At 45.6% G+C, this 16,333-nt stretch overlaps 1 protein-coding gene across 4 annotated transcripts in view; it reads left to right on the plus strand.

Moving 5' to 3' along the window:
- The window catches only part of kiaa0586 (KIAA0586 ortholog), a 674,053-nt gene that overhangs the window by 584,869 nt on the left and 72,851 nt on the right, over positions 1 to 16,333 (plus strand). For 3 of the 4 annotated variants that reach the window (XM_086003275.1, XM_086003276.1, XM_086003278.1), the window contains 2 exons: positions 9,408 to 9,539; positions 15,583 to 15,763. In XM_086003275.1, coding sequence (XP_085859401.1) covers positions 9,408 to 9,539; positions 15,583 to 15,763 — 313 coding nt within the window. The remainder of the gene's footprint in view (positions 1 to 9,407; positions 9,540 to 15,582; positions 15,764 to 16,333) is intronic. The other variant, XM_086003277.1, reaches the window with a different exon arrangement.

Genomic DNA, 16,333 nt, shown 5'->3' on the forward strand with positions numbered 1-16,333 from the left:
AAGAGCGGGAAGCCGCCATCTTGGGATAAAATAAATTGCAACGATGCCTAAACATGGGAACATTAATACCTTTGATAGTGACATCGAAGATTGGGCTATGTATGTAGAACACATACAAAATTATTGTAAAGCAAATAAAATCCCAGATGCAGAGAAAGCACTAACTTTATTAAACTTAATGGGTGCGAAGACATACGGGCAATTGAAACACCTTTTATCACCAGATGAACCGGCGGATAAGACGTTCGAGGAGATTGTTACTGTCCTGAAAAATCATCTAAACCCCACGCCGCTGATGCTAGCGGAACGATTTAAATTTTACAGCAGAAGGCAGCTGAAGGATGAAAGCAATGCTGAATATTTAATGGAATTGCGTAAGCTAGCAAAGTACTGTCAGTTTGGAACGGGACTAACAGACGCGCTAAGAGATAAATTTGTGTGTGGATTATTAAAAGAAGATACACAAAAGCGACTGCTTGAGGAGAATGAGCTGACGCTTGAGAAAGCGGTCACTATGGCAGCAGCACACGAAGCCGCAGCGAGAGGCACGGCAGTAATGCAGCTACGGTCACCGGAACTCAGTACAAATAAATTGGGTTTGAGTACTGTAAAATGTTATCGTTGTGGAAAGACAACACACGATCAGAACCAGTGTTGGTTTAAAAACCAAGAATGCAGAACGTGTGGCAGGCTTGGCCACATAGCTAAAGTATGCCGGTCAGGAAAGAAGACCAGCAACAAAAAGTCACCGCAAGGAAAATACATAAAGGTGCACAAGGTGACAAAGACCAGTTCGAACGAACAGAAGTCAGATTCAGACGCTAGCAGTAATGAACTGGGTAGCTTAAGAGTACACAACGTTGGTAAGGATGCAGATCTCCAGACAATTTGGGTCACTTTTCAGATAGCAGGAGTCCAAGTAAAGATGGAATTGGACACTGGATCGGCATTGACGGTCATGAATAAGAAAGATTACAAAAGGTTATTCCAACATATTCCCCTACGGGATACGGAGATTATATTGAAAACATACATGGGGCAAAGAGTGTACCCCATCGGAAAGATAGAGGTAAAAGTGGTCCACAAGGGCGAAGAAAGCCAAGTAATGGACTTATATGTGCTACCTGAAGGAGGTCCACCACTACTGGGACAGGAGTGGATTAGGAAAATGAATATGGACTGGCACTCCTTAAAAGCACTAACGGTAGATTCCGGGGAAACAGATGTCAAACCTAAACGATTGTCCAAAATATTGGATGATGCTAAAGAGGTGTTCCAGCAAGGACTGGGAACACTGAAAGGAATTACGGCAAACATCAAGATTGATGAACATGCACAACCAAAATTTTTCAAAGCCAGACCGGTACCCTATGCAATACGACCTACTGTAGAAGCAGAACTGGAAGCGCTAGAACGTTCAGGTGTACTGTCTAAGGTAGATTGGAGTGAGTGGGCTACGCCCATTGTTCCCGTTATGAAACGTCCTTCGAGCAACAAGCCAGGAGAACCAGGGAAGGTTCGCATCTGTGGAGATTTCAAGATCACCGTTAATCCGGTGCTTCACACGGTGCAGTATCCGCTTCCGCGGATTGAGGATATTTTTGCTTCGTTGTCTGGCGGGAAACACTTCACCAAGATAGACCTGGCGTAGGCGTACTTGCAGATGGAGGTTGAAGAAGAGTCACGCCAGTACCTCACGATCAACACGCATAGAGGTTTGTACCGGTATAATAGGCTGGTTTTTGGAGTGGCATCGGCTCCGGCAATTTGGCAGAGGGCCATGGAGCAGGTATTACAGGGAATTCCAGGCACACAATGTTACCTGGACGATATTCTGATTACAGGTGATGGTGATGAAGAACACCTCGCAAACTTGGAACTGGTGCTCAACAGACTGAAAGAGTATGGACTTAGAGTTAATCGGCAGAAATGTGAGTTCTTTCAGAAGCGGATCTCGTACTGTGGTCATGTCATTGACCGGGAGGGGCTTCATAAGTCTCCTGACAAGATAGAGGCAGTTGTAAAGGCTCCCGCTCCGGATAATGTCTCTCAGTTGAGGTCGTTTCTGGGATTGATTAACTATTACCATAAGTTTCTACCGAATCTATCCATGGTACTGCACCCGCTGAACGCTCTTTTACAGAAGGGGGTACCATGGGAATGGAGCGAAAACTGTAAGAAGGCATTTCGCAAAAGCAAAGAATTGATCACCTCAGAGGAAGTGTTGGCTCACTTCAACCCGACACTGCCTATTCGGTTGGCTTGTGATGCTTCTCCATATGGTATTGGGGCAGTACTCTCACACAAGTTGCCAAATGGCACGGAAAGGCCAGTCGCGTTTGCATCCAGATCATTGACCTCCGCTGAGTGCAACTATGCGCAGATCGATAGGGAGGCTCTCAGCCTTGTATGGGGAGTGAAGAAGTTTAATCATTACCTGCAGGGCCAAAAATTCACACTTCTGACAGACCATCAGCCGTTGGTATCCATTTTTAACCCTAAGAAGGGTGTTTCGGTGATGACAGCACAGCGACTCCAGAGATGGTCCCTTTTCCTAGGGGCACATCAATATCAAATAGAATTCAAAGGTACAAAGCAGCATGGCAATGCTGATGGGCTGTCGCGCCTGCCACTACCTGAAGCAGAAGAGACGACGAAAGTTGACCCTGTTGAGTTATTTCATTCGACCATCATCGAGTGTTTACCAGTCACCAATGCAAGTATTGAAAGAGAAACCAGGAACGACCCGACACTGTCCCGAGTTTACGAGGTGACAGTGAAGGGATGGCCAACACGTCGTGATCCTCTGTTACCGGCATTCTCGGCAAGGCGAGACCAGCTGTCCGTCTGCCATGGTACTTTGATGTACGGGACAAGAGTGATTATTCCTCCCAAGTTACGGGAAAGAGTTCTAAAGGAACTGCATGAAGGTCATCTGGGGGGAGTTAAGATGAAAAGTCTTGCTAGGGCTTATGTATGGTGGCCGGGCATTGACCAACAGATAGAGGAGTTGACAAAAAGCTGCGCTGGGTGCCAAAAAGTGCAAAATGCACCTCCGATCGCACCGCTACACCCATGGGAATGGCCTTCAGCCCCATGGCAACGCATACATATTGACTTTGCTGGTCCATTCATGGACTCCATGTTCCTAATTGCGGTGGACGCACATTCCAAATGGCCAGAAGTCATCAAGATGAATACCACTACTTCAGAAAAGACAATTGCGGTGTTAAGAACAATATTCGCAAGGAACGGATTGCCAGAACAGATATGTTCGGACAACGGACCATAGTTCGTGTCGGAAGAATTCCAAAAATTCTTAAAGAAGAATGGGGTGAAACATTATACCTCTGCCCCATATCATCCGGCGACAAACGGGTTGGCCGAGAGATTTGTCCAAACATTCAAAAAGGCAATAAAGGCCATGAACGATGATCAGATTCCGTTACAACACAAGGTGGACAATTTCCTAATGGCATATCGAAACGCCGCTCATGCAGTGACTAACCAAAGTCCTGCCATGATGTTTTATAACAGGAGGTTGCGGTCCAGGTTGGACTTGTTAAAACCAAATGTGCGGAGGGAAGTGGAAAACAAACAGTTCCGGCATATTAATAACAAGTCCACTCGAAGTTTCGACGTAGGACAACCAGTGTTGGCAAGGGGCTATGGAAACAAAAAATGGCAGTCCGGAACAATTCGGGCCAGACAAGGACCTCTGATGTACACAGTAGATATTGGTAACAATGTGATAAGGCGTCATGCGGATCAACTGGTAGAATCAAGAGCAAGGGTCGAACCCATGGTTGCGACAGAGACAACTGTGGAAGACATTAATGAACCTGAAGCATCTACCTCGGCAGGGACTGTACCTGATGATGACGTCCAATACATAGGAAACCAACAAGAAGAGTCACCTCAGCAACAAGAATCAGAGACCACTGAAAGGCGTTATCCAAACCGAATCAGAAGGCCTCCTGAGAGACTGAACCTTTGAACTGTTTATACCTGAAGTTATATATGTTATTATGTTATGTTAAATGGGGATATGACTGTTAAGCTAAAAAGGGAGGATTGTGGTGTATGTAACCTGTTCCACCTTAAGAGAACTTAAGCCTGTTCCACCTTAAGAGATGTACTACTTTCTCTGGCTGCTGTATACGTAATACCGGTGGTGACCACCGGTATATAAGTACTGTGTAGTGATATTGTATTTAGTATAGTCCTGACCTCCAACTAGTAAAGACCTGTTGAACTTTATTCGTGTCGTCTGTGTCAGTAATTAATCTTAATACAACTGGAACACACAGACTTAACACTTACCTTCCCGGGAAAACCTGGAAAAAAAACGTAAGTTCAATGCGCACGCGCTGCCTCTCCTGCGCACACATTCCACCTCTTAACCCCTTTCAGGGGAACGGAAGTGCCGGTTTCCCGCGCATGCGCAGTGCATGCACGAAACCGGCACTTCCATTGGGTTTGCGGGTGAATACCCCGTGCGTACTCACCCGTGGAGACACGAATTTCTGGGCCAATAAGAAAGAAACCGGATGGACCACCCGGCATTGATCTCGGTACCGGCTACGACACACCCATCCCAGTCAATCCTGCAAAGTCCTCCCCACCAACATCTGGGGACTTGTGCCAAAATTGGGAGAGCTGGCCCACAGACAAGTCAAGCAACAGCCTGACATAGTCATACTCTCAGAATCATATCTTTCAGCCAATGTCCCAAACTCCTCCATCACCATCCCATGATATGTCCTGTCCCACAGGCAGGACAGGCAGGGGTGGCAGCACAGTGGTATACAGTTGAGAAGGAGTGGCCCTGGGAGTCCTCAACATTGACTCCGGACCCCGGCTTCAGGTCAAGCATGGGCAAGGAAACCTCCTGCTGATTACCACCTACCGCCCTCCCTCAGCTGATGAATCAGTACTCCGCCATGTTGAACACCACCTGGAAGAAGCACTGAGCGTAGCAAGGGCACAGAAGGTACTCTGGGTGGGGGACTTCAATGTCCATCACCAAAAGTGGCTCCGTAGCACCACTACTGACTGAGCTGGCCGAGTCCTGAAGGACATAACTGCAGGTCTGGGCCTGCGACAGGTGGTGAGAGAACCAACACGAGGGAAAAACCTACTTGACCTCATCCTCACCAATCTACCTGTCGCGGATGTACCTGTCCATGATAGTATTGGTAGCAGTGGCCATCGCACAGTCATTGTGGAGACGAAGTCCCGTCTTCACACTGAGGAAACCCTGCATCGTGTTGTGTGGCACTACCACCATGCTAAATGGGATAGATTCAGAACAGATCTAACTGCTCAAAACTGGGCATCCATGAGGCGCTGTGGGCCATCAGCAGCAGCAGAATTGTATTCCACCACAATCTGTAGACTCATGGCCCGGCATATCCCTCATTCTACCATTACCACCAAGCCAGGGGACCAACCCTGGTTCAGTAAGGAGTGTAGAAGAGCCTGCCAGGAACAGCACCAAGCGTACCTAAAAATGAGGTGCCAACCTGGGGAAGCTGCAACACAGGACTACATGCATGCTAAAAAGCGGAAGCAGCATGCTATAGACAGGACTAAGCGATCCCACAATCAACAGATCAGGTCAAAGCTCTGCAGTCCTGCCACATCCAGTCGTGAATGGTGGTGGACCATTAAACAACTAACGGGAGGAGGAGGCTCCATGAATATTCCCATCCTCAATGAGTGTGAGTGCAAAACACAAGGCTGAAGCGTTTGCAACCATCTTCAGCCAGAAGTGGCGAGTGGATGATCCATATCGGTCTCCTCCTGAGGTCCCCACCATCACAGAAGCCAGTCTTCAGCCAATTTGATTCACTCCATGTGATATCAAGAAACAGCTCCCGGCTATCGTACTGAAGACTTGTGCTCCAGAAATAACCGCGCCTCTAGCCAAGCTGTTCCAGTACAGCTACAACACTGCATCTATCCGACAATGTGGAAAACTGCCCAGGCATGTCCTGTCCACAAAAAGCAGGACAAATCCAATCCGGCCAATTACCGCCCCATCAGTCTACTCTCAATCATCCGCAAAGTGATGGAAGGTGTCATCGACAGTACTATCTAGTGGCACTTACTCACCAATAGCCTGCTCAATGATACCCAGTTCGGGTTCTACCAATACCACTCTGCTCCCGATCTCATTACAGTCTTGGTCCAAACATGGACAAAGGCGCTGAATTCCAGAGGTGGGGTAAGAGTGACTGCCCTTGACATTAAGGCAGCATTTGACCGAGTGTGGCATGAAGGAGCCCTAGTAAAACTGAAGTCAATGGGAATCGGGGGAGAAACTCTCCACTGGCTGGAGTCATACCTAGTACAAAGGAAGATGGTTGTGGTGATTGAAGGTCAATTATCACAGCCCCAGGACATCGCTGCAGGAGTTCCTCAGGGCAGTGTCCTAGGCCCAACCATCTTCAGCTGCTTCATCGATGACCTTCCCTCCAATATAAGGTCAGAAATGGGGATGTTCGCTGATGACTGCACAGTGTTTAGCACCATTCACAACTCTTCAGATAATGAAGCAGTCCATGCCCGTATGCAACACAACCTGGACGACGTTCAGGCATTAGCCGATAAGTGGCACAGAAGTGCCAGGCAATGACTATCTCCAACAAGCGAGAGTCTAACCACTGCCCCTTGACATTCAATGGCATTACCATTGCCGAATCCCCCACCATCAACATCCTGGGGGTCACCATTGACCAGAAACTTAACTGGACCAGCCACATAAATACTGTGGCAACAAGAGCAGGTCAGAGGCTGGGGTATTCTGCGGCGAGTGTGTCACCTCCTAACTCTCCAAAACCTTTCTACCATCTACAAGGCACAAGTAAGGAGTGTGATGGAATACTCTCCACTATGTTAATGTATTACAAGCCAAATGAATGTTGAATGTTTAAATGTCTTAATCTAAATGTACACTCTCGGGAGCCGCAAGCCTACATTTCGTTGTACTGCACTTGTGCACTAACAATGACAATAAAGTTGATTATTATTATTATTACCTGGATGAGTGCAGCTCCAACAACACTCAGGAAGCTCGACACCATCCAGGACAAAGTAGCCCGCTTGATTGGCACTCCCTCTACCACCTTAAACATTCACTCCCTCCACCACCGGCGTACTGTGGCTGCAGTGTATACCATCTACAAGTTGCATTGCAGCAACTCTCCAAGGCTTCTTCGGCAGCACCTCCCAAATCCACGACCTCTTCCACCTAGAAGGACAAGGGCAGCAGGCGCATGGGAACACCACCACCTCCAAGTTCCCCTCCAAGTCACACACCATCCTGACTTCGAAGTATATCGCCGATCCTTCATCATCGCTGGTCAAAGTCCTGAAACTCCCTACCTAACAGCACTGTGGGAGTACCTTCACCACATGGACTGCAGCGGTTCAAGAAGGCGGCTCACCACCACTTTCTCAAGGGCAATTAGGGATGGACAATAAATGCTGGCCTTGCCAGCGACACCCATATCCCATAAACAAATAAAAAAAATAGTGCTGAGGCCATTTGTAATTGGCTGTACCACTACCCAAGTAGAGGTCAACTAACTATGCACAAACTGGGACTTTGAAGCTGCACTATTCCCAGGTCTGTATGGCTCAAACTATCATTGGATAAATTCACTGAATCATTGAAGAATTCTGAATACTTTAGGTAAGACCTGCATAATCTATAAGGCGCCAATAAATTATGGAATGTGACACTGTGAAGCGGATTCAGCTGTACATCAGAGGTGGCCATCCTGTCACAAATTTTTGATGAATTTGCACATTTAAATTGCAAATTTGTGAAGTTTAAATCCAGTAGTTATAGAGCCAGATGGATAAATTACAGTTCCTAAACACTGGGTATCAGGGTGGCAATGGAGGGAGATACACAGAAGGAAAGGAAATGCAAGAGACAGGAAGGAAGGAGATAAGACAGATATAAGGAAAGGAACAGAAAGAGACAGAAGGGAAGAAGGAAAGCGAGCGAAAGAAAAAAGGAGTGAGAGGCAGAGATGGAAGGGGAGAGTAAAAGACAGAAGGGAAAGAGAAGAGACAGGAGGGAAGGGAGACTGAAAAAAGAGAACTTGCATTTATATAGTGCCTTTCACATCCTCAGGATCCTAAAGTGCTTCATTGCCAATGGATTACTTTTAAAATCTAGTCACTGTTGCTATGTACCCAAACACATCAGCCAATTTGCGCACAGCAAGACCCTGTAATCAGCAGTGAGGTAAATGACTGGTCAATCTGTTTTTTGGTGGTGCTTTAAGGATAAATGCTCACCTGGACACTGGGAGAACTCCCCATCTCTTTGAGTTGTGCAATGGGATCTTTTGCATCTTATACATAGGTATACAGGGCCTCCATTTAAAGACTCATCTGAAAAATGGCATTTCCCACAATGCAGCACTCCCTTGGTACTGCACTGAAGTATCATTTTAGATTGTGTGCTCAAGTCCTGAAATGGGGCTTGAACCCATGAATTTCTGACTCAAAGTGAGAGTGTTACCACTGAGCCATACTGACATTTAGGGAGGGGAAGGGAGGGACAGACAGACAGAAGGGAGACAGACAGACAAAAGGAAGAGAGACAGATATGCAGAAGGGAAGGAAGAAGAGAGATAGTGGCAAAAGAGAAGGAATAGAAGCTCATCAGCATCCTGAGTTAGAGGGCATTAGATTTTTTTCTTTGCATGGATCCGGTTGTTAAAAATAGTAAAGCTTTTGGGAATTACTGAATCAGATGTTTTTGATTTATTTTCAAGGTTAACATTGTGAGAGTGAGCCCTCAGTAACCATGGTTAAAAATATAAAAGTAATATATCATTTTGCTGCAACAAAATTAGGGTGCCCACCCATGTACTTTGTACAGTAATCCAGGAATTGTAATTTGGTAGATAGAAATTATCCTGAAAATATAGTCTAAACATGAAACAGTATGTTATTAAAGATAAAAAAGGGTTATAAAACCTTTCAATTTATTCTGCTCTTCTCTTCGATGGGATCTCCATTTGGCTCTTCAACCTTGTTCATCTTCATTACTTTCAGTTTCCCTCCTCGTGTTTGATCAGGTATCTGCCAAGACTCGGTTTCACAGATCTAAAGCCACCTTTTGTCTCCACTAGTCCTATCAGCATCTCATCTCGTTTTGAATACCTCTTAATGTCTCTTCACTTCTTTTGTTCTCTCCCAGCCCTGCCTTTCGATCTATTTCATTTCCTTTCCAGTTTTGAAAAAGGGTTTGACCCGAAACGTCGACTCTATTTTCTCTCCACGGATGTTGCCTGGCCTGCTGAGTTTTTCCAGCATTTTCTGTTGTTCTTTCAATTTATTTGCTCATTTCTCTTTTACATTGAACTGTTTTATTTATTTAGGATGAAGATCCCCCCAGTGAAGGACAAGTAATCACAAAGCCACGCAAAGGATTCCAAAAATACTCATTTGGCACAATGTTAGCTAAAGTCAGTCAAGGCCCATTTGCTCCACAAGAAATATATCATCCTGAGGTAAAAAAAAGTAGTGTACTTTGTAATAAACTTTATTGCTTTAGGTGAATTATCTATAAACTACAATACTGCAACAAAATAGAGCCAGGAAACTACAGGCCCATCATTGGGAAGATGCTTGAGGGAATCCTAAGAGCTGCCCTTTTATGATCACTAGGAAAGAGAAGGGGCCATTAGAAATACAGAACATGGCTTCCGGAAAAGTAGGTCATGTCTTACAAACTTCATTGAGTTTTTGAGGCAGTCACTAGGGTAGTGGATAAGGGAATTCCGGTAGACATTGTCTACCTGGACTTTCAGAAAGCCTTTGATAATATACCTCACATTAGATTACTTCTCAAGATAGAATCTGTAGTATCAGTAGGAATTTGATATGCTGGATTAGGAATTGGCTCCATTCCTGCAGCCAAAATGTTGTAGTTAATGGATGTGGTTCAGCCTGGAGGCACATTACTAGTGGTATCCCACAGGGATCGGTCTTGAGCCCACTGCTGTTCACTTGTCTTTATTAATGACCTGTACAGTGGTGTTGGGAGTATGGTCAATAAGTTTGTAGATTACACCAAATTCTGTGCAAGGGTTAAGATAGTAGAGGAGTGCAATCTAATGCAAAGAGATTTAGATGCGTTAGGGAAATGGGCCACACATTCATGCATGTTGATACGACCAACACAGAACATACTTATCATTTACAGGGGACAGTACTGAAAGAGGTTCAGAGAGAAAAAGACCTAGGAGTTATTGTGCACAGATCACTGAAGGTTCATGACCAATGTAAAGAAGCTGTAGCTAAAGCTAACAGGGTATGGGCTGTATTAATAGAACCCTTCAGTACAAATCAAAGGACACCATTCTGTCATTATACAGGTCGCTGGTAAGACCACATCTGCAGTACTGCACCTAGTTTTGGTCTCCTCACATGGTGGATGGTATAATGGGCTTGGAAAAGGTTCAGAGGAGCGCTACGAGAATGATTCCTAGCTTAAAGAACCTTAGTTACTCAGATAGGCTTAAGGAGCATTTACTTTAGAGCAGCGTAGACTTAGAAGCAACCTGATAGAATTTTATAAAATAGCATGCCTGTTGATAGATAATTCCAGTTTGACAAATTGGGGAGGATCAGGAGAGATCTGTTTAAACTACACAAGAGTAGGAATAGACTGGATGTTAGGTGGTTCTTCCTTTCCTGGAGAGTAGTGAGCCTTTGGAATACATTGCCAACTGGTGCGGTCGGTGGGTGCTGACTCTCTGCACGCCTTCAAAAGGGAGCTGGACCAGTTCTTGACAGGGACAGCGATTGCATCATATAGAAGGTAAGTGGTTTTACAGATAACACATGGTCCATGTGATCTCCTGGACTGGTTTCGATCTCCTGAGGGGTTGGAGAGGAATTTTCCAGAGTATTTTTTCCCTCATTGGCCCTGGGTTTTTTGCCTCTGCCAGGAGATTACATGGCTGCTGCAGGGGGTAGGAAGTCTCTGGGCACGTTGCTCCAGCCATCATGCGTGTGGGGCAGGCTTGATGAGCTAGATAATCTTTTCCTGCCTGTCATTTTTATATGTTTGTAGCAATATCTCGGTAATACCTAAAAGCCATGTACGTTGTTAACATTACAGTCCCCAAGACAAGTCATTTTTATTTTTACCAATAATGGAGAATACCCTTAAGACTGCTTTACAACAACCTGTATTTGATTCAAATGTTAATCTATATAAATGACATGAAACAATTGAATTCAGGAAGAATAAGAAGAAGACGACTTGCATTTATATACCACCTTTCACAACCACCGGACGTCTCAAAGCATTTTATAGCCAATGAAGTACTTTTGAAGTGGAGTCACTGTTGTAATGTGGGAAAGAATTATAAATACCTAGATAATATTTCTGGATTTAATTTAAATTTTAATCTCGAATGTGTAAATAGACAATTGGAATTCACCTTAATTGGAATAAACTGCTCCCTCCCCATAGATTTTGGGTGCCCAATATGTCGCCATCCCTGAATATTTGGCCTTCAAACCCTCACCATACTTCTATAAACTGCAGCTGATGCATTTACACCCTCCTTTTGAAGCAGTTTTTGAAGTACAGTAAACTCTTGTTTAAACAGCTCTTAATCATCCGGAATACTTTAATAACTGGCAAAATAGATAACCGGTAATCTTGCCGCAACCATCCAGCACTCGTTTTGCCAAGTCCGAGTCTCCCGCGGTGGCCGAGTTAGTCAGTGGTTTTTATTTTTGTTTGTTAAAAATTGCCTTGGTAGGTATACCTCTCTGTTATCCAGAATGTTTCATCAACCTGCACCATCCTGATCCCATAGGTGCCGGATAAGAAAGAGTTTACTGTATATAGCAAAAACAAGTTTGAAAAAGCTGCAAAACAGCTTGTAATTTTCAGAATTAAGTGGAAAGCATCCATTCTGTAAAAGTTGTCAATCAGGCATAATGCCCACAAAAGTAAAGAATAAGGGGTAGATTTTCCCGAACCAGTCGGGAAGAAGGTGGGACTTCCCCTTTCGGATTTTTGACCCGCCTACTTCGACGTCCGGCCAATCCGTGCGATTTTCCCTTGATTGACCTTGTTGAGCCCGCCAATTAAGGGCCACCCTGCAACAGGCGACGTCACAGACTGCAATTTCATCTGTCAAGAGTTTTTGAAGCTGTGAAACACTGACACTTGAGTTCTAACATGAGTCCTTCTGCACAGACTCAGTTAGAACTCTCACCGGCACTCAAAGCTGAAGGCTCTCACTTTTGACAGATCGCAGCCATTCAGCTTTAAGTTCCGGGTGAGTGATGGACTCCCGACGGCTACAGGAAAAAAGGCTGTTAAGGTAAGTACAGGTAAGTAAAAGTTCTTTACACACTTTAGACACACCAAACACACTTACCTTTACACTCATGCACCCATCACTCACCTGAGCACCGACATCGTGACCCCTCCAAGTCCTTCAACCCGACGGCCTGCCTGCTCTAACCTGGCGTGGTTTGGAGCCGTCGGGAATCCCACACGAAACCCCTCAAAATAGGGATTAGGCTAAAAACTGCCTGTTAACTACCTGTTAACAGGCAGTTAATTGGCACTAATCCCTTTCCGCCTGGTTTCGGCAGGTCCCAGTGCGGGGCGGGTACCCGCCGCCCTGAAACTTACGTGGGGCGGGATGGTGTCGGGACCCCCAAATTCGGGATTTTCCCCCCCCCCCCCCCCCCCCCCAACATACCTGAAACCCCACCTGTCAGCTCCACGAAAATCTAGCCCTAAATGTCCGGATTCAGGGAAACTTGAGTTTCACACATCTTCATGTAACACAGTAACCCCCTGTGACAAATAATTTAAGTATTTTTTATCTAGTTTTGATTTGGTGGCTGTCCTTTAAATCCAGTCATCGGCCTGAATTTCCTCCATGGGTGATGGCAAAACATTTTTTTGAGAGATAAGTGAAGCCTCCATCAGTGGCATGGGATGTGGATTGAGAACAATACTTTGACTTACCTTGGCCATGCTTGTGAGGACATTGACTGTCTTCCTGCATTGTGTGGCAGTTCTTGAGGTGATGAAGGTTTCAGTGACTGCATCTGGTCCCTGCATACAGGCCTGAATCATCCTCTTATGGGGATTCCTGTTTTAAGTGGCCAACAGACAATCCCTTCTCGCTGCTGCTTCAACGAGCAATACCTCCATGGATGCACCTGTGAATCTGAAAGCCCTTTATGCTGCTAACCCCCTTCCCCCACCACCAAGGCTGAAACTCCTTCAACTGTTCTTGTTGGTTGTGCTTTCTGCTGCTGAAAAAGTGATATCCCCTTTTAATTGGCAGCTGCTTTTTAAGGGCTGCACCAAAACGGTGGTGTTGATTTTAACCCTACATGCCCAGCGGAAACCTGACAGGTGGACAGTTAAAACCGAGCAGGTTAATTAGCCGCTCAGAACTCCTCCCTTTCTTGCCGCCTGCAGGGTTCTGCAAGTAGCAGTTGGGCGCCCCATGAATTTATGCAATTGCATTTTAACCCGGGTTTGAGTGGAGAGGCCGACGCAGCTTTCCCACCAGGTGAAAACAGGTTGGCATCTGTCGGGAATGATGAAGAGGCCCAAAGGGTAAGTCAGAAACTTTCCTTTATGGGGCCAGAAGGAGCAGGATCCTTTCAGCCCCATAAGGAAAATCGAGGCAGACTCCTCCCTCCCCCTCCATTTTGTTCCTGCGAGACCCTCCCGAAACTCCTTCCCCGCCACTTATCTGGATGCCGGCCACCAGATATTCGGCAGCCACTCTGCATCTTCTTTCCACCAGTTCCAGGTGACATTTAAGTTAGGCCTGGTAGTTAAAATCGCCAAAAGCCTCCTGCTGACATCGGTAGGCAGGAAATTAACTCTCTGGAGTGAGTTCCACTCTAGATTAAAAATCTGCCCCCCCCCCCGTGCAATACTAAAGCATTAGAGGTGCCAACCTTTGGTTGAGACATCAATTCAAGTGATTTGGTGGGCATTAAAAAACCCATGGAACTATTTGAAGCAGTTTAGGGAATTCGCTGGTCTCCTGGCCAACATTCTTTCCTCAAACAAGCTTTTTTGTTTGTGCTTGCATATGAAGCATCTAACATATAAATTGCTGCTTATGTGAACATCGTTTTGGAGTGTTTTCTGGGGCAGCTCCATGTTCATTCAATATTGAGTTCAGATTTGCCAACTGAACAGAGTAAAAGATGTGCTGATTGAATAAGCAGCTTATGGTTAATTCCAGATTCTCCTCCTCAGTAAACTCTCACTTTTTAAACAATAAGGTTCACAACCTGCCATTGAGTAGTGTAGGGGGTGGCGTGTGCCCAGTCAGCTCTGCCTCTGACTGTCTCTGAGCGGTTCGAATCGCTCCCACACCTCTGGGTTCCAGACACCGGACTTAGGTACAGGCGGCGATACAGAAAATAGAGTAGACAATGGTGTGGTACAAGAAAACCATAATTTTTATTAAAGGCACAATAAAATCACAACACTGAGAATTACTAGGATAATTACAGGCATATAAAATTACACTTATTTGGGAATGGGGAACACACGGCACATCGAGGGAACAAACACAGTAAAAATCCCACTACCCTTGTCCCACCCCCAATACCTAACTAGATTAAGCTATGGGGGGCCAGGGATTTATGCTCACCAATGGGGTTTCCTTGACAATTCAAAACCTGTTGATCGAGCCGCTGGTGGTCTTGGGGTTCGCTCTTGTTGTCCTTTGGGGCCTGCCGTCGTCATGTGGTCACAGGGCACGGCGATGGAGTCGTCTGTGCAAAGTACCCTCCTTTTCCTCCGTTAGAGATATGGAGTAAAGTCTTTCTTGGGTGCTTTACTTTGCAGAAATGGTTGTTCTTCTGGTGGTGGTTTGGTCGCCGACGGTTTTGTTGCGGTTGGGGCTCGGTTGGCGGTTTATATTGTCACTTTGATCTTTCTACCCATGCTTCAAACGCCAGCTTATAACTAGGCCGGGGTGTGTACCCGCTCATCCCCAACGTTTCTTTTCCGCTGCCCTTCTCTGCCTTACCGATTTTACCATTCGTCTCGTCTGCCCTTCTCTGCTTTATCGGTTTTGCCGTTCGTCTTGTCTCGTCTGCCCGTTTGTGGCCCCGTGTGTCCTGTGTGTATTCGATTCGGGTCCCGTTCTCCTCCTGCGTTTGGCCCCCGGTGTAGTAATGGGCGTCCTCGGTGTCAAGCAGCGCAGGGAGGGAGAAGAGAGCCCGTGACGAGGCACGAAGCAAGAGCGAGAGGCAAGAGAGAAGACAGTGTAAACAGGAATCCTCCATGGCAAGTGATGTGTGTGTTAACTGATCTGTGATTGCGTGATACAGTCAGTAGTGAAAATGTTTCATGCTCCACCTTGATTGATACAGAATTCCCGCAGCCAATTCAAAAAGTAAAGTATCAGTATCACCTATTAATACTAACTGCAACATCTTGTACCCATGGTGACTCAAGCTGTTAAACTGTGCATTGCTTACTATTTCCCCTCCAGATTTTACATGTGCACCGTTTCTTTTTCTGCCGCATAGAACTCCGATGATGATAGTAGCGCAGGGCAGATTAGTGAAGGCCAGATGCCCAGACTTACTGCAGCAGCAGAAAGCATCCTGACTGGACAGTTGCAATACATAAATCCTTTTCCAATGAATAGAGGCACAAGCTTACCGCGAAGATGTTCATCATCACCAGGGCAGTTCGATATTCAAACAGGTAACCAGTGGGATAGAGCTCTTGAACAGAGAGGTCTGAAATATGTCTTTGAGAAAATTGTGTGTTTATACTTATCCCTAATCTGACACATTCTATATATTTTAGAGAAACTATCTAGTTTGTTTAATGCCTTAGGCACCATAGTGGGCTGAACAAAAACTCCTTTCTCAGTATAAGACCAAGGACTGAGTACCATTGGTAGGAATCACTCCTGTTACTTCCATTTTAAAATTATTTTCCCCCACTCCTTAGGTTGTCTGACATCCCTTAGTGCTTCCCAGCTAAAAGATATGGCTGATGACCTGCTGCCAGATGTTGCTGTATGCTATTTTGTAAGTGACTTCAAGGAAGCACGGAATTGACTCGTACTCTGTTTTTCCCTGTGTTCTCAGTGAGGAAGTATCTGACTTGCACTCTACATTTTTCCCTTTGGAAATTTATCATGGCAAAGTAAAAGATTTTTCTTCAATTTTTGCCCCTTTCGTCTCTTCTCCTGAAACCACTGACTTATACAGGGTACAGTCCACGGGCACTGCAGCCACCCTGTCCTCAGACAAAAGGCCATTCTTC

Source organism: Somniosus microcephalus, chromosome 12 (assembly GCF_052327205.1).
Source record: "Somniosus microcephalus isolate GS21.2 chromosome 12, FLI_Smic_1.0, whole genome shotgun sequence".
NCBI classification, from domain to species: Eukaryota; Metazoa; Chordata; class Chondrichthyes; order Squaliformes; family Somniosidae; genus Somniosus; species Somniosus microcephalus.